Below are 23,209 nucleotides of genomic sequence, written 5' to 3'. Positions count from 1 at the left end.
ACGTTTTCCCAAAATTATACTCCTAATTTGAGTGAGCCATCTCAAAAATTTTCGAATCTTCCCTCCTTATCGTTTAATATGCCATTGGAACAAAAATGGTATTACTTACCAACTGAATAACTTTTTGAAAAATTGGAGATCCTTCCAATTCTTTATTCAGCCTAAATTTTACAGTCTCCACAATTGAAAATAATTCACTCAAAAGCTTCAAAAATTGTCAACATTTTCAACTTTGATGAAATGAGCATTTCTCCCCTCCCCTCCTCTCCCCCACCAAAGCTGGCTTTTTTGGTGAAGCAACGCCCATTCGTATCATTAGATTTTTAAGCCGTCAATTCAATAGAAAAACAAATTTTTTACTTCCTCATTTACTTAAAAATTTCCTAACTGGCGACTAAGCAAATTAAAAATACCTATCTCGATAATAACTCGCGCACATGGAATTCATCCACAATTTGACTTATTCGTACGATATACTTTCCTAATTCTAGATAAATACGCCGAGAAATGAGTTAATTTAGCATCGCGAATCGTTCCAGTATTTACTCAATTATTCCAAGCTCAAAGGAGGAAAAAGAAGAAAGGGTAAAGAGCGTGGGATAAACCGTACAAATCGCTCGTAAATATTTACCATCTCGAAACATTTCCATTTATCGTGAAAATATTTGCAATGTTGGAAGATAAATGAAGATACAGCCAAGGAGGCGCACATGGAGCAAAAAAAATCTCTCAAGTTAGCTCGTACGGTCTACACGAGTCGAGTATACACTTAATACATATACTTGTGTGTATTCATCGCGATTCAATAATATATATTCTCGCGTTATTTCTACTGCAGCTAGAAGCATTTTACTCAATATACCAAAATACATACGTATACGTAATACGCTCAATTTATGGAAAGTAAAAAAAAAAATTCTCGATAAAATATTCCATTAAAAATGTAAATACTTTTTAGTATATTATATTAATAATCAAACAGCTGTTAAAAAAGCGTTTACGATAAATGTAAAGAACCGCGTATTTTAATACACCTAACGTAAGTAGGTAAATGTGGAGGAGCAAAATTAAATACGAGTAGGTATTTCGAGAGACAGTGATAGGGAGATGGAAGAAAGGAAGAATAAAATCGTATGTTTTAAATAAGTATACGAAATTTATATACTGGTGATTGGACCTAGCTCGCCGGCGTTTCGTATACCGGATTTAGTGACTGCTCTATAAGATCATCTTTAAAGCACGCTAACGATTCGATTTAAACAAATAAATAAATAAGGCACAGGCGCCTTGATAATTTTACGTGCTGTACCGAATATATTACGTAATATAAATAAATGATGGCGTGATCTAAAAAAAAACTTTACTCCTGGCTAAGTACGTAAATTGCGTAAGCGCTATTCGAAATAATTTACCAATAATTCAACAACGTTACTGTTCTTTTAAGAAAGTAAAAAAATAACGTAAACCAAATTTTAAATAACTGTTAAGTACGTATATAAGTATGTAATGTAATAAATTACGAGAGAAAAAGTATACACGAGGAAACTTACTGAGACGCCGAATCAAGCCTAAGAAAGCCGGATTATTAGACGATTTCGATTTCTTCGTATCTTTTCCGACATGTTGATATTTGATATTCGGCACCGAAAGCAGTCTGGTATCACGAGGGATTTGTTTCTCGAGCGAAAATCTCTTACGATCTCTTCTTCTCTCTGGTCTGTTCGGTTTGTCGTCGGTTTCGAATAAGTTTAAGTCTGTAGGCCGATTTGGCATATCACATTGTTCGTTTAGTTTACTCTCCGAAGCCGACGGCTCCCTGATTTCGGGCAAGTGACCATCGTCGCTAACCAGACTCTCGTCTTCGGGCGACTGCTCCGAAGGCACATCCAGTACCGGCTGCTGCTGCTGATTCGTCGCAGCAGCGTTCGCATTCACGTGGAAAACCGAACTGGAATTCTTTTTGGACGACTTGTCGGCCGTCGAGAAGGTATTTTTTATCTTCAAATCAACCTTGCTCAACTGTTTCTTGAATTTGAATCCTTTCCACGAATGACTGGTACGTCTTTCGTTGCCTGTAGTCTTCGAGTTCTCACATTTGCTCATTTCGGATGTTTGTTCGTCGTCTCCGGCTATAGACGAAGCAACGCTGGTGGCAGCGACAGCGCACGAGTTCAATAACGTAAGCGCATCCTGAGCAGGTTCCACCGATTCAGTCTCTACAAGGGTTTCTTCGATCGGAGTCGACGATATTTCGGACGAGTCGGCACCCATAGGAGTTGGAGTCGGCGTTATTTTAGATACGTCTTCTAACTCATCGTCGTCGTTGTCATCTAAACACTTAGCAATGTAGAAAAACATTTAACAAATTGTACGTGTATTTTGCATGGTTTGCTTTTTTTGGTGGTACGAGTAGGTAGGTACTTTGGCCTGCGTATTATGCTTTCATCGATTGCCGGCTCGACAGTCGTGTCGCGTCGTGTGTTTTTGTTATTGGCATGTGGTTCGTGTGATTTGATTTGATTGTTTGTTGTTTGTAAGTGTGTGTGAATGTGAGAGCTTGCGTACGTCTCTCAAAACAATGTACATTTGGCCGAGCGATTAACCGGTCATCGGTATACTCAACAAATCCCAGACAAAACTCACACAAATACGTACAAATTGACACAAACAAATAAATTTCAAATTTTTACCTCAAAAAATATGTAAAATCAATCCACTGTAACTGTGTGATGTGTTCAGTATACGAACTATAATACGATAAAAAGAAATCTATCCGTAAACCATACCTCCAGCCTACACCCCTCCCGTAAAACAAAACAACATTGCAGTCACTTCAGACTTTACAGAAAAATTCAATTTTTTTTCAACTTTAAAAGGGACTGAGAAAAAAAACCTCCCGATTGTGTATACGAAACTTATCAGTATAGAAATAAAAGACTACGTAGTAAAGTAAATTAAAAGAAAAAAAATTAGGTGTTGATGTGTAAATTTGGATCGTTTTACTACCTGATCTATACTAGGCGACCTACACCTTTCGCCGTCGCTGGCTTCGGCGCTGGCTGGGTTTCGTTTCGGAGATCTGGGAGCACGTTGGAATGGATCCGAATTACCGTACAGGTCGGAAGAAGCGATATTTAACAGGCAGCATTTTTGTACAAAATCCACCAATACGACGCCGTTTTCGCTGCCATAAGCGAGTCTGTAAAGTAATTCAAGGATGTTAATGTATTGTTAGGTTCAATTCAGGATTTTAATTAGTAGATTACACGGGTAATTGAAAGTTAATTTTTAGGATACAGTTTGGAAGTTTACCTCGAATTAAAAGTCTAAAAAGTGGTTTAATTACCTACCAAAAAAAAAAAAAAAAAAAAAACTAGCGTAGTTCTCTCACAAGGGAATCTTTTGAATTCACACACCCCAATTTGGACGAAGCAAAACAATATCGAAAGAGCATGCCCTAAAACCACAATAACCAAAATTTCAGACTTTGAAGATGATTTTTGGATTTTTAGTAAATTTTTAAAAATTCAAAAAAGCTGAAAAAACATTTTTTAAAAAAAATGAAAATATGTAAAATTTTTTGGAGTGAAGTGAACCAATGTGAATAATTCCTTCAATTCAACTCCAACACATCAACTATCACTACTTTTGGGCCATTCTGGAGCCTTCAACGATTTTTCAATTTTCTCCAGAAATTTCAAATCGCTTAGAAAAGTCAGAAATCTCCACCGTTTTGGGCGGTCATCGCAAAATTTCAGGAAGGCCAATAATATTCAAAATTAAAATGCTAACCAATTTGTAAATTTTAGAAAAAAAAGGAAAAAAAAATCGAAGAAGATATACAGTATGACACAAAAGTAGTGCTCAGTGGCTTTTATTTCAAGTGGAAAGAGCTAGCGAGATGAATGAAGCAGCGTTGAGTAGGACAAAATAAGGGCTTTCAAAAGCGGCCTTGAAAATATCAGGCCCATGCACAGGGTGTCCACAAGTTGAAAAACCGGTTTGGTCAAAAAATTCAAACTGGTTTTTATTGGTGTAATGTATTCTACACACTAAGGCGACAAAAACGTGATATGAATTTTTTGAAACCGGTTCATTGGTTCACATTTAGCAACCGGTTTCTGACAATCACCTAAAAATTGGAGATGGAGAAAAAAGTTTGAAACATAAGCAAATTAATAATCAGCCATTTTCAAAACTAGATCAGCGAAAATGGTTCAATTTTTCATTTTCTACAACTATTGTTTCAAGCTTTTTTCTCTATCATTAATTTTCAGGTAATTGAGAAAACTGGTTGCTAAATGCAAACAAATGAACTGGTTTCAAAATGTGATTGTACAGAATTGTGTAATTTTTCACGCTCTACAACTTTTGTTTCAAGCTTTTTTCTCAATTTCCAATTTTTAGGTATTTTTTGATAACTGGTTGCAAATTGATGAACCGGTTTCAAAATCCGATCAGCGAAAATGGTTCGATTTTTTATACGTTCTACAATACATACTTTAGTTTCAAGCTTTTTTCTCCATCTCCAATTTTTAGGTGATTGTCAAAAACTGGTTGCTAAATGCGAACCAATGAGCTGGTTTCAAAATGTGATTAGTTTCAAGCTCTACAACTTTTGTTTCTAGCTTTTTTCTCTATCTACAATTTTTGGGTATTTTTTGCCAACTGGTTGCAAATTAATGAACCGGTTTCAAAAAATTCATATCACGTTTTTGTCGCCTTAGTGTGTAGAATACATTGCACCAATAAAAACCAGTTTGAATTTTTTGACCAAACCGGTTTTTCAATTTGTGGACACCCTGTGCATGGGCCTGAAATTTTCGAGGCTGTTTTTGAAAGCCCTCTACTCAACGCTGCTTCATTCATCTCTCTAGCTCTAGCTCTTTTCACATAAAAGCCACCGAGCACTACTTTTGTGTCATACTGTATACAACGAATACGGTAGAAAGGGTGCCCAAACAGCACCGACCAAAGTTAAAGGTTCCAAAGTTCAGTTTTGACTCTTCCAAAGCGATTTGGAATTTCTGGAGAAATTTGGAAAACTTGCTGGAGGCTCTAAAAAGATCAAATTAGGATTGTTTTCGAGTCGGATGGTCTTTTAGACACATCAAGACGATATCTTGTCCAAAAAATATCTCGTTGTATACTTTTTTGAAAAATTTAATTTTTTACTCTTTTTCGGGTATTTACAAACAGGAAGATCAAAAATTTACTTTCGAACAAACACTCCTGGAATTTAACGATAACCACCTAAAACGATTGAAAGGGTAGCCAGGAAGCACCCTCCAAAAGTTTAGCTCCTAAAGTTCACTTTTGACCCATCTAGAGCGATATGAAACTCTTCGAGAAAATTTTAAAATCCTTGGAGACTGCAGAATTGCTCAAAACTAGAAGTTGTTGAGGTGTGTGAGTCAAATAAAAGGATTCACACAGGTTCATTTTACTCAAAAAAAATTACAATTCACAAAAAAGTTCAAATGTTGACCTTGAAACAGATTTTTTGAAATTTCAAAACTTCTCCAAATAAATTCTTCTCAAATATTTTGCATTAATCGAGCCAAAACATCAAAAGATTTTTTTCTCGAATTGAGGAAATATTTTGGGAAGCAGTGGTGCCAATTTTTTCATCATTATTGCTAATTTGAAAAAAGTCGAAAAAACAGCCAAAAACTTGGCAAACATTTTCGGCTTTTTGAAATTGACAATATTGGTCAAAAAATTGGCACCACTGTATTCCAAAATATTTTTCCAGCTTCAAAAATGATACCTTCAGATGTTTTGGCTTAATTAATACGAAATATTTGAGAAGAAAGCATTTTCAAATCACGAGTTTTTCCCAAAAAAATGAGCGATTTTGAAACTGGACAATTTATTCTAAAACTGTTTGAAGAGGGACTACGGGCTAGAGCGAAAAAACACGATTTTCTTCGAAAATTCACCCTCTTTGAAGGGCCATATCTCTTCTCCAAGAGCACATCCAGAGCTAAAAAATTTTTGAGATATTTTCAACTCAAAGTGAAGGTCGTTACTGACTTTGATCAAAATTTCCACAACTTTTTTTTCGTGATCCACCCTAAAAAGTAAGTACATAAGTACCTAATAAAAAAGAGTAAAAACGTGATTTTTTAAAATTTCCAAAAACTGGTTGAAATTTAGTAAACGTGAACTAACGATATAGAGAAAATTAAAAACAAATTGAATTTACTATCAAGAAAAAACGACAAAATTTTCAAAATTATTTCCCATGCAGTACCTGGAAAAATTATTTTTGAAAGGAAAGGGGGGGGGGGGTTAATATTATTATGTGTCACCAAAATCGTTCTTCGTGCTTCTGTCAGATAATTGTGGAAATTCTAATCCACCATTTTTTAACTTTTAATTCGGAGACTAGCGTCCTAAATTTAAACCACATTCTACACTTTTTTTTTTTTTTTTTTTTTTTTTTTTTTAAATACTCGTTATTTTTTCTGCTATTCGTTTATCCGCTAAAATACCCAGTAAATGCAACTTGAAAATATCTCCAGTTTCCCAATCCCACAAGCATGGAACATTCCCTGTTTATAAAATTCGCGTGTTTTTGGCAAACTAGCGTGAACAAGAGCGCACTGCTACAGAATATTGTATATGTATCTCTATATACTATTTGGAGTACTCTCAAATATTTTACGCGCTAACGTAAGTACACTTCGTAACAATTCAACCACCAGTTGCTCACATTTGCGTCCGCACCTCGATGTACTACACATATATTTACACGAGAGCTTTGGAATCATTCTTTCAACCTCTCGACATTCAATATTGCGCACATATGCGAGTTTTCCCAGTTTTTTTTTGCTTTGTTTCTCTCTTTTATATTATTATTCGAGAGCGAAGGGAACGAAAAATAAAAATAGAAAAATAATATACAGGTGAGCAGTACTTACAATCCGTATGATGAATTTAAAGCTAACGAGGTCATCTGAAAAACTGGCTCGGTAGGAGCGAAGGCAGTTAAGCATACTAAATGGGCTTGGAATCCGGGAGGCTTTTTCTGAGGGGCTGATTTCACTTTTACTGGAAACGTCGATTCGATAACCTGTATGACAGAACAATTAAAAAAATTGCCTCGATTATTACCGGCACTAGAGATTCAAACCACATTCAGAATAGTTTTTAAAAAAATGTAGACCCTTATAGCTCATTTGAGGTCTATTTTTTCTGACATTACTCAAATGAAATTATCATTGCTGTATTCGAAATCAGCGCGAAATTTCATCTGATTTTGATATGTCACAAGGTGATGTTTGCTTAAAAATGAATTTCATCAACAGTGTGACCAATATGAGAACGAAAAAATTGCTGAATAATGAAAATGAAGAAATTCAAGAAGTACAAATAAAATTAAAATGGCTGAGAACCAGCGTCATATGTCATATTTATTTAGACATTTTAAATTATTTTTTATCAAACAAAGAGAGTCGTTTGCAGTGTGGCCAATTAAAAAACAATAAAAAATAGATAAAAAGTGCAATTTTCGCTTTGAATATTTTTTCAAAACAGAACATTTCAACATTATTTTTGGGGCAAAACCAATTTATTTTCAAATCAATCACGTGACTACGTTCTAACAAAAAATTTTAAAACAGTGTAGCCAATTCGAGAAACAAAATAGCTAAAAAATCTTTTCAACTTTATGAAAACAATAAAAATTGTATTTCTGATGAAAAATTTCTCATTTCCACTCCCTCCTTCCCCGCCTTCGTCATACATTAACTTCAAACACACCGAAACTTACCTTTTTCTCGGAACTTTCAGATTCGTTCTTCGTTATACTTCCTCTGGGAGGGAAATCGAAATCGGGCGAGCAATCGGGTTCGACATCGGTACATGAAAGCGTGGGTATTTCTAAAACCTGCACACACGAGAACATCAAAGTACCATTACACACGTGTATAAATTCTCTACTCGGGTTAAAAATTTAATTAAACGCCATATTTCAACGACACTGGTACCAGCGTCTTTTAAGAAGCAGATCAATTTCCACGTCTCCGAGAGGCGCGCGCCATTTCATGCGAGAAAAAAAAAAGAAAAATACACAATAGTCGAAAATCTAGCGAAACAAAAGTATCTCGTAATGGAATCGAATAACTCTGGCAAAACGCAATACTACGAGGAATACAATTAAAGCGAAAGAAAAGCTCGCTCGCCTCGGCCTCGTAGTCGATTATTCTCATAAAGCGCCTCCATCTTTTCTGGAAATTATACAGCGAGATGAAATTGCATTAAAATATAATTATATCGAGAGAAAGTCGTCGGCGTTTGTGTATAAAACAGGTTGCCGTTCTATATAGGTACCTCAGGTATACGTTACGTTTGAAAATTTTTATTATTAAAAATCAACGAAAAACATCAAAGGTATAGTACAAGAGTATAATAATTTCAAAGTACCTAAATTAAGTTCGCTTATTTTTCTTATTTTAATAAACATCGACGACGAGGCGCGGCGATAAATTTTGCTCTCTCAAAGGTACCGGGTTTTAAATCATTAGCAACGTTTGTCGGTTTTCCTCGACGAGAAAAGTTGAATAAACGAGACGAAAGACTCGTCGGAAAAGCGAACAGCGAACCTTTTCCCTCTTTTGTACAATATTGGACTCGCTCCAAAAGTCACATTTTCGCCGAAGAAAAAATAAGCATGTATAATCTTAATGGTAGAGTAGCTGGGTCGTTATCGTTTACTTACTGATACTTCGGAGGTAGACTCCAATTTTCTAAATTTGAACAATATTACATATGATGAGGCACCAGCGATGGCTAATTTCCGGCTTTCCGGGCATAGAGAAATTAATTGAATAGAAAAAGGATCTACTTCGTTGCCATCGATACTACGCGATTGCGGCTTTTCGAATATTTTGGCAGTCTTTAATTTATACAGCACTTGTAATGTTCCGGCACTCGCGTCCCAGAATTTAATGCTACCATCGGCGTGTCTGCAAATTGAACAAAAATACAAGTATTAGCGATGAAATAGTCTTCCAATTCGCATACTCTTTTGATACAAGTAAATTATATGGTTCGTTTTGTATGAAGAAGAGAAGTCGATTCGAATTAAATATTTCTACGAGGAGATGTCTTTTTCAAAAACTATCTCAAGTAAGATGGAAATGACTAAATTAGTCCAATATGAGTTCTTTTTACTCCTCCCAGTTTCTCAGAATGAAAAGTAGGTACACAGTTCTTGCTTAGAATTTAACCTATTTCAATAAAATCACCAACTAAAGCTACGAGTACCACGAATCGAACTAAGTTTTACTTCTCGACTTTTCCTTTCACAGCTATAAATTTAGCCCAAAACCATTCCAATATCCAATTCAATCGGATCCTTACCCAGTGATGATGATTTCGTTGTAACTGCACGACGTAGGAGACCATTCACCACCAGCAATAGGCCAATCTTTATCGCTGAATCCGGATCTCTTCTGAGTAGCTCTACCAACCGAATAAAACGCCGGAATAATATCCGAAGGGCAGTCAGCAAAATACGAACAACAGGTGACCGGAGATTCGTGTATATCCATCGGGTACGGATTCTCGAACGAAGGAAAGCCCAAGGTTTGTACGTCAATCAGAACCAAATCGTACTGTAGTAGAATTACAATGGCGTAAGGTTCTTGTATATCTGGAAAACGATAGAGCAAAAAAAAAACACCTCACTACAGTCGTCGAATGTATATACCTAAGTAACTTTTTACAATCGCTATAAAATTAACACCATCAAGCTTCGAGCTTTTTACAACGCATAAAAACTTCGAAATGAAAATTTTTTTAATATAAGCTCGCCCAACTTGGGCCTGCGAATTCACGCTTCGCTTGGCCAACTCACAGGTACCTTACCAACGTACTCGTAAATAAAACTTTTACCTCGTGGCTATTTTTCAACGCTCCCTCGCCCTTTTTATCGTCTACTCCGCCGGTAATTTTGATTATTTTACAAGATCGATTTTTTTTTTTTTACCTTTCACGTGGACGATACGTATACCACCTCACCCACTTCGACTAATAAAAAATATTAAGATTGTAAGAGTTAACGACTGGTTTTACGATCTTCCTTAATATCCCATCGACCACCAGTAATTTTGCTATTGAAAAGATTGTCATGGGCACACGTAGGTAGTAGGTGCAGCATCATTTGCATCTTTTTTTTATATGTATAGGTTCTCCTCAAGCGCAAATTCCAGAGCAATTTTTTTTTTACTCATTGATGATTATATTGAATTTCGTACTTACCAGTAACATATGGGCTTTCGCAAAGCGTAATAAAATCCACGATATTATGCTCCATCTCTAACACTGTAGTCGATTTACCATGCATAACGGTTAAACTAGGCATTCGGCTGGCTGTATCGTATGTAGTTCCGCCTGAGAATATGATGAAAGCGTCCCTAAAAATTGAAACGATATTGTTAGGTAAGTAACAGGTTTTCAGAATGATAACACCATTTACAAGAGCATCTTTGAAACGTTTTAGACCATCCTGTTTTCTGCCTGGGGACCTTGCGCAATTTTGGAATTCTCGCAACAAAGAGTTTCATGGTAGTATTACGCAATCAAGATATTTTTAAATCAAAAGAAAAGATTCAAGGATGTTGAACATTTTTGAGTCAAGAAATGAAAAATTGGCACCAAGAGTGGGTTTTTAACCAGCTTTTATCAAAATTAAAAAATCCAAAAATTCAAAAGATAACCGTTTGTGAGGAAATTTTTGTTTGTGCGTCGTCGTGGTTCCTTATCCTTTACAGGACATTGGAAATCACATTTTTGTGTTACCCTACAGGGTGAGGCGTATGCCTATTGCCACTGCGATTGTGCGAATCGCTGTATTTCTTCAAGAACTAACCCTCGGAGTGCAAATTCTACCATTTCCAGCCGTTTTAGAGCGAGAGTGACACCTCAAAAAACCACTCTTGAGGTTTCACTCTCAAATTCGGCTCAAATGTGGATAAACTCATTAAACAGGTCGAGTGTAATATACAACTCGATTTTTAGCTGCCCAACTTCATATTCATACCTTCTGAAGCAAATTCAAAATTCTGGAGAAATTAAAAATCCCGCTGGAGGCTCCAGAATGGCTGGAAATTGTAAACTTTTGATTGGGGGGGGGGGGTTAGTTACGGACACAATACAGCGATTCACTCGAATTTCAAAAATTTCCTCATAAACGGTCATCTTTTGATTTTTTGGATTTTTTAGTTTTGAAAAAAGTTGGTCAAAAAACCACTCTTGAGGTGTCAGGTGTCACTCTCAAATTCGGCTCAAATGTGGATAAACTCATTAAACAGGTCGAGTGTAATATACAATGCGATTTTTAGCTGCCCAACTTCATATTCACGCTTTCTGGAGCAAATTCAAAATTCTGGAGAAATTGAAAAATCGCGCTGTAGGCTCCAGAATGGCTGGAAATGGTAAAATTTGGATTTGGGTAATTAATATCTATTAGTTTTGGGACTTATTTCGACCATTTTTACTGATCAAGTACGTACTTTTTTTAAAAAAAAGGATAAATCGCCAAAAACAGTCAATTTTGAATTTTCAAAAATTCGCCAAAAATCGAAAAATGAACTTGGGCAGCTGAAAATTTGGTTTTGAGGGTTTTAGACTACGCTCTTTCCAAAAATCGCAGTCCCGTTCACATCGGAGGGTGACACCTCAAGAGGTTCCCTTGTCAAGTTGTCAGTTCTTTCAAAGAAATGTTGGATTTTTCTAAAAATCGAGTTTTTATGATGAAGAAAATATTTTGAAATAAAAACTACGTCCAATTTATTATCTGCAGGAAAAATTTTAAATGAGAAGAAAACCTACATTTTAAATCCAAACGTTAAGAAAATAAACCTATTTATGTCAGGACTCTTGTTCAATTTTTTCAAAAAATAATAATAATAATAACTGTAGGAACCAAGCGTTTGAAAAAGTAACCCAAAAAAAGTTACAAACGAGAGCAAAACATTTGAATGCAGAATAAAAATCGCCCCAAAAAACTCGATCAAGACTCTGGCAATTATTGTCAAAACGGTGAGACTATTTCGCAACCTTTAAGTAATGAAATAAGCCTTTTTGACAACTTTTGGCAATTTTTGGCAAAAAACCAAGATTTTGACAATTTTAGCATAAGGCAGAGCTTTTTTGGAAAATTGCCAAAAAGGTGAGATTTTTGAACAATTTTTAGAAAAAAGTGAAACCTTCTTAGCAATTTAGCAAAAAAATAGACTACGAGCAATTTTTAGCATTTTTAGGAAAAAAGTGAGATTTTTATTAGCAATTTGGTAAAAAGCGAGAATTTTGGTCAATTTTTGCCAAAAGAGTTATTTCGCAATTGAAATTAGAATTTTTGGCTATTTTTGAAAAAAAGTAAAATTAATTATTTTAACAAAGACAGTTTTTTTGGGTGGATTTTAGTAAATAAGTGAGACTAGAGGACTAGAGCAATTTCTGGAAATTTCTCGAGCTTTTAACAATTTATCGCCAGAACACTACTTTTGAAAAATTTTGACAAAAGTAGCAATAATCGAGCGAGACGTTGACAATTTTAGCAAAAGGAGAAAATTCATTTTCCTTACCTTACTGACAGTTTTTAAGCTAAAAAAAAATGAAAATGTTTGGAAAAAATCTATTTTAGCAAAAAGCCAGACGTTTTTGGCAATTATTGGCAGAATAGAGAGAGAGAGACTTTTCGTAATTTTTGTAAAAAAGTGAGACTACTTCGAATTTTTTTGCAAAAAAGTAGAATTTGAAATTTTCGGCAAAAAAGCAACAATTTTTAGCAAATTTTTGCCAAAAAAACGAAACGTTTCGATAATTTTGACAATTAGCGAGACGTTTTGCCGTTTTTTTTTCAGAAAGCAAGACTGACAATTTTGCAGCAAAAGGACGGTTTTTTTAAAAGCAATTTTCTATCAAAAAAATGATGCTTATTAAAAATTTTTGAAACAAAAAGAAAACCTGAAAAATTTTATCTGAAAGCAGAATTTTTATTTTCTATTAATTTTTATGAGAAAAGGAAAACTTTTGGGTAATTGTTGGATAAAAAAAAACTTCCGGATTTTTTTGCAAAAAAGCGAGAATTTTTAGCATTTTGACTTTTTTTTAACGAGATTTTTCGCTATTAGGTATCACAAAACACTAGTCTTTTTGCTGTTTCTGGCAGCAAACAAGACTATGCAATAGCAATAAAAAAATATTTAACACAGAGAAACTGTAAAAAAAATGAAAATGTATTGGAAATTGAAACATTTCATTTTCTAAAAACAAATCACAAAAAAAAAACTAGCAGAAATTTGAAAAAATATTAGTAAAACGAACAAAAATACTTGAAAGTTAAAATGGAAAAACTTTTGGGCACAAAACCAAAAATTGTAATTTTTTATGACGCGTAAGTGATATCTTGAAAACAGAAGACCAAGTAAATTCCTATAGCAATAAAAACACTAAATCAAAAAAAAAAAAAACATTTAAAAACTGAATAAAATAGGTATCTAGATTTTGAAAAAATTGCAAATTACCAAAAAAAGTTGAAAACAGTGAAATGATTGTGTCTAAAAAAATTTCAAAAATAGAAAAACGTTTAATCGAGAAAACAGTGTTGCTTACTTATTGTTAGTTAAATACCTAAAAAAACGTTTAAAAATATCGAAAACTGCTAAATTTTTCTGATACAAATACGCAAAGACGATCTGAAAATTTTAAGAAATGCCAAGAAATTCACAATAAACGCAAATGAAAAAAGTTTTCAACAATTTTACCAAAAAAGTCCCATAAGTAAGTTAAAAAAGTTGAGAATGAAAAAAAAAAACTTGAAACAGAGAGCAAAAAAGAAAAAGCTCAGAAAAGCTCAAAAAATCATCAAGTATCTACATTGTATAATTTGGGAAGATCTTCTTTCTCACAAAATAATGACGGTCTAAAAACGCCAATTTGCCCTCTAGTAAGAATGTATGTAAATGCAGGTACAATACAATTAGGTAAACAGACTTACCCAGTCTTTGACGTCTTCCATTCAACTTTTTGAATAGGTTTGCATGCTGGATCCACTTTACCATCTTTGTTGATTTTAGCTGTAAAAGAATTAAGCCTCGGTTAGTCAAGGGATCACATTCAAAAAATTTATCAAAAAAAACCATAACAGATTCTATAACATCGAAACCATCTCGAGAAAATGACAAGCTCGAATCTTACAATACATTTTCAAATACGACAATATCGCTGTAGATAATCAAAAAAATTTCATAGAATTCCATGCGTGTTAAATTATTTATGAAAATTTGAAAATTTTCCCCGACGTAATTTGGTACGTACAGAGTAGGCTGTACAAAAAAATCAATACATTGAATTTTCGCCCTTAAATAAGTCAGCGTGAGCAAATTATATCTGAATATTTGTGTATAGAGGGTTGTCTACGCATTTACGCACATCCTAATTAGCCACGAAGCGTTGTACACAATATTCACGATATCGTTATTTAAATACAGCATGATTTTTTTCACAATTACATAAAGGTGCAAATGTACGTATTTTCCCAAAGTAATTTTTTTTTTTTGTTACATTTTACGTTACCAAATCGTTACGATTCCTATTCCCCCATTCGCTCTAAAATTTCAAAAATTATTCTCCTTATGGAAAAAATATTATATATTTCCTTCCAGCGTAAAAAAAATACCAACATGGGAAAAAAATACACATCGAACCACATTCGAATGGCCATTTTACTCCAAAAGTGGTTTTTTTCATTGCCTTAGCGAATGTTACAACGGAAATATATTCTCATTTTTCCAAATACAAGGTATCATTTCCTTTATATCGGTTATTTCCTCCAAACAAAAAATAAAATCGGGTTGACACAAGGTGTATTTTTCAAATTTCAGCGGCGATTTTATTTTACGTATTTTTTGTACGCGTGTAAAAGAATCAAACAACCGCGAGTTATTCTTTGAAATATTTACGCTGTTTCAATTCGACCGACGCGTTGACCGAAAATTTTCATCATTTTTTGGTAACACAAACACGAGTGTTTTTAGCTGATTTTCGAAGTTTTTCGGTTTTTTAAATATTAAAAATACACGATGAAGTAAAAAGTGCAACAAAATCAACTTACAATGAGGAGCAATAACACTAGATGGTTTATCTTGCGGCCGCAGATTCCACGTGGTAAGCGTACCGTCGACATGAGCACACATGAATTGTTTGCCTTCGTAATGCCACGTAATTGACTTAAGGGCTTCGGTACTCTGCCACCTTAATTCAGCCTTTTTTGTTCTTAAATTCCATAACACAACTTGGCCAGTTTCATAACCGATCAGTAACTGCAACATAAACAAAAAAATCATAAAAATATAACCAGTTCTTCGAATCAAAACTTCAAACATTTCATAGAGAAAAAAAAATTGAAGAGAAATTATATCGATAATTGGTTCCCAAAAAAAGAACCATTCGTGTTTGATGAATCGTGAACAACGCAGCTTAAGCTGTACGTTATTTGAATATTTACCCAAGATTTTCATCGTTTTAAAAATATACCTACTAAACGTGAAAAATGGCGTTTAATCGTAGGCGTATATTTTTTTTCGCAACAGAGGGTAAAATTTCTGCGATATTTGACCCAAAAATAGTTTCCAATTTTGTAAATTAAGTTATCGTAGGCGTATAACTTTTTTTTCGAGTATTCAAATAAAAGCCTTTCTATACGAATTCGATTCGAGGTATTTCACCAAGTTCCACTGATCGCGAGTCGGACAAGCAAGTAAGGTATTTTTCAACAAGCAGCGTCAATCATCGCAGAGTGTAGCTTTTTATAGAGAGAAATTTGTAAAGAATTTTCTCGTTATTGGTAGCTGAATTTACTTAATGGATACATACAAGTGATAGGTAGGATCGTCGAGTTGTGGAATAGATTAAATTAGTTTTACGAGTTATTCGTACAGTAACATTTTTTTTTTTATAAAAGAGAGCAATAGAAATAGCAACGAATTAAAAATAGATATGACAGACCAACGCATCAAAAATCTTTAAACTCTTCTTCGTAAATATCTTCTTGCCATTCTTCGATTCTTTCCTCTTGGAAATGTTCAAAATTACTCGTATCCATAGAGCTTCGAACCGTAGGTACGAAAGGAGGTTCTACTTTACGTTCGAATAACGCTACCCAATTGATCTCCTCGAAATAACTATGCATTTTGATATCCTTAGCCAGCACCAGTCGACTGGCTATTTTATACGTTAACAATTTTTGAACGATTTCTTTGGTGCATTTTTTCAAATACGAAGGATACCTAATATCGTGCTTCTTGATTCTGTACAAAAGCTCGAGATTATTAGAAGCTTCGAAAGGTATCCTACCGACAGACATTTCGTAAATTAACACTCCTATCGGCCACCAGTCGACGTTAAACGAATAAAATATCCTTTTGAAAGATAATATCTCGGGAGCCATGTAAGCTCTAGTGCCACACTTGGTGCTCGTCAATCCATTACCGATATACTTCGAGAAGCCGAAATCGGTCACCTTAAGGTATCCATTCTCACCGACCATTATATTCTCGGGTTTCAAGTCACGGTGAACGACGCCCATATAATGCAGATACTCCAAAGCAAGAATCAACTGAGCGGCGTAGAAACGAACCAGAGCATCGTTGAATCGTATCGATCTTCGAATATGAACGTAGAGATCGCCTCCTCCGACGTATTCCAACACCAGGTATAAATTAGCGTTATCTTTAAAATGATGTTTGTACTGGACGACGAAAGGATGTTGACACGATTGCAGGATACGTTTCTCGAAAAGTACGCAAGCTACGGTACATCTGAGCAAAATTGTCCTCTTGTTCATTACTTTCAAAGCTAAATAAGTTGGTATTTCGGATCGTTTATCTCTGATCAACATCACTCGTCCGAATTTACCTTCGCCCAAGGTCCTCACCAAGATGAAATCTGACATGGTAACGTTGCTTTTTTCGTTCTTTTTCCATTTTTCTTGAAACGTCGTTTTAGATTGCTGCAAAAAAGTTTCGATCTTTTGCGACTGTAACTCGATGCGTTGACGTTTATCCTCCGGTTCTTCATGGTAACCGAAAAAAGATTTGAATTTTTTTAATACTTTACGAACCAAGTTGGTGAAAAATGACAACATGTTTGACTATACGTAGGTACTTGTTGCTTTTGCCAGGAAATAATGTTAAGCGATTTAACAAATTACGTAGTAATCGCATCACAACCTGAGATACGAGTACTCTCCCTCAGGTTAGAATTGCATTCGCGGAAAGCTTTATTTTTTACATCGTTGCGATGCATACTTAGGTATATTTTTGCTATCCAAAGAGAAAAAAAATCAAGTGAACTGATCGAGTGTAAAAATTCTGCGTTTCTTTTCGCGGATGGCGAATTAACAGAGTTGACTAAATTTTTCATATTGGACCTCTCTCGTGTCGACGAATAAAAATAGAACTTTGAGAGTAGGTAAATTTTATTACAGGAGAAATTCCCATTTCAAAACAGACATCCTTAATAGAAAAGTTTATAGAAGTTAAATCATAATAAGAGCACGCCTACTATGATTGAAAATACTAGTATCAAAATTGCCTAACCGAGGATGTGTCAGAGTTTTTTGAAATCTTGCATATTTTATGATATACTACATATATGCGATTATACGTCAGATATTTTATTCATTTCGCCATTTCCAAGGCTGATTTTTATTCGTTAAAGTGACTCAAACAAAAGAATTTCACGTATTTATTTTATTTTTAGGAAGGAGTACAACGCACATTGAAGGAATAGATACTTCGAGTATTATTCCGAATTTAAAAACACAGACATACAAATAATACGTACCTAGTTTTTTTTTTTTTTTTTTTTCAATCAAAAAATGCTTCCAAATTATTTTGAAGCAGAAAAGTAATCTTCTTTACACAAAAAGTCCAGTCATTTCAGCTAAATTTTTAGTCAAACCTCGAAAAAATTGTGGGAAAGCTGAATTTCACATTATTTGTTCAGATTGGTCTCTAAAACAACCCATCAAAAGTTGCACCCCGCAACTTGAAGGCTACCCCCCGAAAGAGGTCATTAACCTTTAGAGATACAGGGTCCGAGAGGAAAAATGTTCGAACAAAAATGGTTCTACGCTTAATTTGCTATCAGCATGACCAATTCATCTTTTTCCAAAATGGCGATTTCACCCTTAGTAAGAAGGGGGTAAAGTTGTCAATTTTTTGAAAATTGTTTTAAAAATGAAAATTGACAATTTAAAACGTGAACTTGATTCACGATAGACTCGAAAATATTTTGACCAAAGTTGCACACTGCAGCTTGTCTGCTACCCCCCCCCGCAAGCGGTCATTAACCTTTGTCAGTCTACTTTTTTCGGCTATATCGCCGAATAATGAAGGCCCAGAGGGAAAAAAGTGATTGAACTAAAATTATTCTTCGTCAAATTTCCTACATATAAGCATGAGCAGTTCTGTTAAAATATATTTTTCGATTTTTGGTGAATTTTTGAAAATCAAATTTAGGCTAAAAATGAGAAAAAAAACAAAATTTTACCAAATTGAGTTATAAAGCTGTTTGGGACATACCTACCCTATTTTTGACTATCCAAATCGATTGGAAACAATTTCAAACCGTTTTGAGCAGTTCTGGAGCCTCCAGCACATTTTTTAAACTTGAAATTTTTACAAAAGCAGTTGGAAAGCTAAAATTAATTTTGTATGTAAACTAATTTCAACACGCTAAGGAGTCGACTGTAAGTAGATTTCGAGTTGTTTTGGAGCCTTCAGCGAGTTTTTGGAAATTACTGGAGCCTTCAATAAATTTTTGAAAGTTTCTACAAAATTTCATCAAATGGAGTTGGAAAGCCAAAAGTTGATTCGGATAGACTTTGTGGCATTTTTTGAAAAACAGAAGTTTCTAAAAATCTGCTGGAGATTCCAAAACAAATTGAAACTGCCTCCGATCCACCTCAGAATAGTGTCAAAAATGGGGCATCTCTGTTTGGTAAAATTTTATGGAAATTTCAAGCATTGAAAAATCTGCTGGAGTCTCCGGTAATTTACAAAAAGTCGCTGGAGGCTCCAAAACGACTTGAAATCTGCTTGCAGTCGACTCCCTAGCGTATTGAAATAAGTTTACAGAATAAATTTTAGCTTTCTAACTGCTTTCGATGAAATTTTGTGGAAATTTCAAGTTTCAAAAAACCATTGGAGGCTCCAAGAATTTTCAAAAAGTTGCTTGTGACCACAAAATGACTGAATCCCACCAACAGCCGACTTAATAACGTGTTTAAATTGGATTGCTGCGTGAATTTCCACTTTCCAACTTCATTTGATGAAGTTTTGCGGAAATTTCGAGTTTCAAAAATCTGCTGGAGGCTCCAGAACTGCTCAAAACGATTTGAAATCGTTTCCAATCGATTTGGCGAGTCGAAAATAAAGGATGTTCCAAATTTCAGCTTTATAGCTCAATTTGGTAAAATTTTGATTTTTTTCTTATTTTTGGCATAAATTTGATTTTTATAAAAATTCACCAAAAATCGAAAAATATATTTTAACAGAACTGCTCATGTTTATAGGAAATTTGACATGGAAAAATTTTAGTTCAATCACTTTTTTTCCTTTCAGACCCTTCATTTCGACGATACCGCCGAAAAACCTGTATCTGTAAAGGTTACTGACCTCTTGCGGGGGTAGCCTTCAAGTTGCAGCAGTGTTGGTTGTTTAAAACTCGATTGTTTAAAACATTGTTTAAAACAGCTATTTTAAATGCCGAGAAAAAAACATTGTTGTTTAAAACATAATTTCTATTTAAAACTTGTTTTTTTTGAGACCTCGTTTTTTTTGTTTTTTTCTTCAATTATTTCAAGATTTTCGACCATAGAATTATCAAAAAAAAAAATTTATGTTTTTTTTACACGGATTTTACAATAGTCCATTATCTAAACTATGGATTTTACAAGAATCCATAATCTGAATTCTGGGACTGCAGCTGGATTGACAGTTCATTTCTGATGAAGTAAAATCTAAAATCCATTCCTATAATCTACTACCCCAGTAGATTATGGATTTTCAATTTTTATCTGCTTAGGTACAATCTGGTAAAAACACAGCCGGATTTTCAAAAACTTATTTTACATTATTTTTTTGTAATAAAAAAATTCAACATTCCATAATCTATATAGATTATGCAAAATTCATAATCCATAGGTACCTAAACCTGAAGGCAATATACTTTTTGAATTTTATTTACATTTTTTGATTGAACAAGAACAATGAAATCAAACAAAGTTATGGAGTACCAAAAAAGTCTGAAAAAAAAAACAAAAAAATTGAATCCGAAACCACATTTACACTTGAAAAAAACAAAATTTTTTGTTTTAAACGTGTTTTTAAAACGTTTAAAACACGTTTAAAACAGGTCAAATTTTACACTTGAATTTGGGTTTAAAACAAAAGATTTGTTTTAAACATACAAAAAAAACTGTTTTTTGTTTTATTTCAAAAAAAACGTTTTTTTTCCAACACTGTATATATGTATTATAAAAATTGACAAACAAAAAATTATACCTACTGGTCTAAAAATCTTTAAATTCTTCCGGATATATATCGTCATCATGCTCCTCCAGCTCTTCTTCTTTGATATGATTAGTATCAAAATTACTCACATCAGATTGTTTTTTCACCGATGGTTGAAAAGGAGCATCTATTTGCTTCCAGTATAAAGCATCCCATTGAATTTTTCTAAAATATCGATGACTTATGACTTCCGGAGCTGTGGCTAATCTGTCGTTTGGATTGATTTTCAGTAACTGTTTGATAATATCTAGCGTATCCGAGTTGAAATAACTCGGATAGTTAACGTTACCTTTGAGGATATCTTTAAACATAGTTTTGTAATCTTTATGTCGAAACGGCGTATGTCCTTCGAGAAGTTCGTACATAAGAATACCTAAAGTCCACCAATCCAGCTCGTACGAATAAGGAACTTGACGAATAAGCTCCGGAGCGAAATACTCCGGTGTTCCGCACAACGTCGACGTCGTACTTTGATCAACCTTCTTGGCGAATCCGAAATCCGTTATTTTCAGGTACCCTTTGTAATCCATGAGCACGTTTTCGGTCTTCAAATCGCGAAATATTACGCCGACGTAATGAAGATACTCGAAAGCGAGTACGATCTGAGCGGAGAAAAATGAACATTCGTATTCGTTAAGGCGACCGTAACGTTTGATCATGGTGAATAGGTCTCCTCCTGCAACGAATTCCAACACGAAAAATAGATGACCGTTGTTTTTGAAATGCGTCAGATAGCTCACGAGAAACGGGTACCTGGCCGATTGCAAGATTTTCTTCTCTTGGATAACGTGTTTGAGTTGTTTCAAACGTAGTATGTCAGATTTACGCAGGATCTTGATGGCGACCACTTGGTTGCTCTTTAGTACGTGAGCCAACATAACTCGACCGAATTTACCCTGGCCAATGGTTCGATTCAACTGGTAATCGGATAGCTTTCCCAAACCGGGTTTGTTCTCTAGCCACTTTGTGTCGAATTGCGACTTGAATTTCGCCAATGAGGGCCTTGGCGCCGGGGCAGGTGTTGGTTCGACCATCGAAGCGATGGATTTATTAGAGGTACAGCGAGTTCGATCATTTTAACGTGACTTTGGCGAGGAAAGGTTTCTATTTTGAGACTTTGGAGATGTGTTGACGGTGAAATTACTTAGCAGGGGTATTATCTTGATCGGTAATGACATAAAAATTATCTCAGGAGAATAACCCGAGTTGGAGATTTTGAGACTGGATGCGTTCAGTGTACAGACCTAGAAGAAAAACATTTCTATGGTATTTTTTGATATTTTGATCAAATTTTGGATGCACCCCCCCGCCGATCCTCCGGGACAACATTTTTCTTAAAGGGGACATCCTAAGGAACATTTTAATGCAAAGTTGCCAAAAAAAAGTTGGCCTTACTTACAAAATGGCGGCCATTTTGATTGACAGGTCAGCCGAAATCGCAGATTTTGCGTTTTAACATAGGACTTGCACAAACTTTTTCAAACTTTACAAAGGTAGATCGAAAGATCATGCAAAAATTTATCACCTGTCCAAATTTCAAGTGCTAAAGTGCGGTTTTCGATTTTTGGTGAATTTTTGAAAATCGAATTTAGGCCGAAAATGAGAGAAAAAATCAAAATTTTACCAAATTGACCAAGAAAGCTGAAATTTGGGATATACCCTATTTTCGACATGCCAAATCGATTGGAAACGGTTTCAACCCGTTTTGAGCAGTTCTGGAGCCTCCAGCAGATTTTTGAAACTCGAAATTCCCACAAAATTTCATCAAATTGGAGTTGTAAAGCTAAAATTCATTCTAAAAACTAGTTTCAATACGCTACGAAGTACTGCAGGTGAATTTCAAGTTGTTTTGGAGGCTCCAGTGACTTTTTGAAAATTCCTGAAGCCTCCAGCAGATTTTTGAAACTTTAAATTTTCACAAAATTTCATCAAATGGAGATGGAAAGCTGAAATTTACTCTACACTCCAATTTTAACACCCTCTGAAAACGACTTCTGGTGGATTTCAAGTCATTTTAGAGCCTTCAACGACTTTTTTGAAAATTACTGGAGCCTCCAGTAGATTTTTGAAACTTGAAATTTCCCAAAATGTTATCAAACCAAGATGGAGAGTCGAAATTCATTCTGCACACTAATTTCAATACGCTACGAAGTTGACTGCTGGTGAATTTCAAGTCTTTTTGGAGCCTCCAGCAACTTTTTGAAAGGTTGTATGACGTTTTTTTGGAAAATTGAAATTTCCTAAAAGTAGCTGGAAGCTTCAAAACCATTTGAAACCACCATGTAGTCTGCGAAGTAAATTTCAGCTTGCAAACTCCATTCGATAAATTAATGTTGGGGAAATTTCAAGTTTCAAAAATCTACTGGAGGCTCCAGTAATTTTCAAAAAAGTTGCTGGAGGCTCCAAAAAGACTTGAAATTCACCAGCAGTCAACTTCGTAGCGTATTGAAACTAGTTTTTAGAATGAATTTTAGCTTTACAACTCCAATTTGATGAAATTTTGTGGGAATTTCGAGTTTCAAAAATCTGCTGGAGGCTCCAGAACTGCTCAAAACGGGTTGAAACCGTTTCCAATCGATTTGGCATGTCGAAAATAGGGTATATCCCAAATTTCAGCT

At 34.7% G+C, this 23,209-nt stretch overlaps 2 protein-coding genes across 7 annotated transcripts in view; both read right to left on the bottom strand.

Moving 5' to 3' along the window:
* The window catches only part of Tomosyn (syntaxin-binding protein tomosyn), a 258,629-nt gene that overhangs the window by 28,824 nt on the left and 206,596 nt on the right, over positions 1–23,209 (bottom strand). For 3 of the 6 annotated variants that reach the window (XM_065367724.1, XM_065367722.1, XM_065367723.1), the window contains exons 6-14: positions 15,128–15,335; positions 14,012–14,090; positions 10,270–10,424; positions 9,370–9,661; positions 8,726–8,972; positions 7,778–7,894; positions 6,927–7,078; positions 3,007–3,199; positions 1,551–2,337 (exon numbers count right to left, since the gene is read on the bottom strand). In XM_065367724.1, the coding sequence (XP_065223796.1) occupies positions 1,551–2,337; positions 3,007–3,199; positions 6,927–7,078; positions 7,778–7,894; positions 8,726–8,972; positions 9,370–9,661; positions 10,270–10,424; positions 14,012–14,090; positions 15,128–15,335 (2,230 nt within the window). The remainder of the gene's footprint in view (positions 1–1,550; positions 2,338–3,006; positions 3,200–6,926; positions 7,079–7,777; positions 7,895–8,725; positions 8,973–9,369; positions 9,662–10,269; positions 10,425–14,011; positions 14,091–15,127; positions 15,336–23,209) is intronic. The other 3 variants (XM_065367725.1, XM_065367727.1, XM_065367726.1) reach the window with 1 other exon arrangement.
* On the bottom strand, positions 15,574–21,826 carry LOC135846780 (uncharacterized). Its single transcript, XM_065366062.1, has 2 exons — positions 20,594–21,826; positions 15,574–17,164 (listed from the first exon to the last, which is right to left on the bottom strand). Exons 1-2 carry the CDS (start codon positions 21,623–21,625, stop codon positions 16,028–16,030), a joined length of 2,169 nt encoding a protein of 722 aa, XP_065222134.1. The 5' UTR covers positions 21,626–21,826; the 3' UTR covers positions 15,574–16,027.

The sequence above is a fragment of the Planococcus citri genome, chromosome 5 (assembly GCF_950023065.1).
Source record: "Planococcus citri chromosome 5, ihPlaCitr1.1, whole genome shotgun sequence".
In the NCBI taxonomy this organism is placed as follows: domain Eukaryota; kingdom Metazoa; phylum Arthropoda; class Insecta; order Hemiptera; family Pseudococcidae; genus Planococcus; species Planococcus citri.
Note: the sequence above shows the minus strand (reverse complement) of the source record. Positions and strands in the feature narration are given on the sequence as shown.

What these genes read in the sequence shown, in the direction of transcription:
- LOC135846780 (XM_065366062.1), bottom strand. Translation starts at nt 21,625, where the DNA reads ATGGTCGAACCAACACCTGCCCCGGCGCCAAGGCCCTCATTGGCGAAA. An exon ending in CGGAAGAATTTAAAGATTTT is followed by an intron (nt 17,165 to 20,593) that starts TAGACCAGTAGG and finishes ACCTACGTATAG; the next exon opens with TCAAACATGTTGTCATTTTT.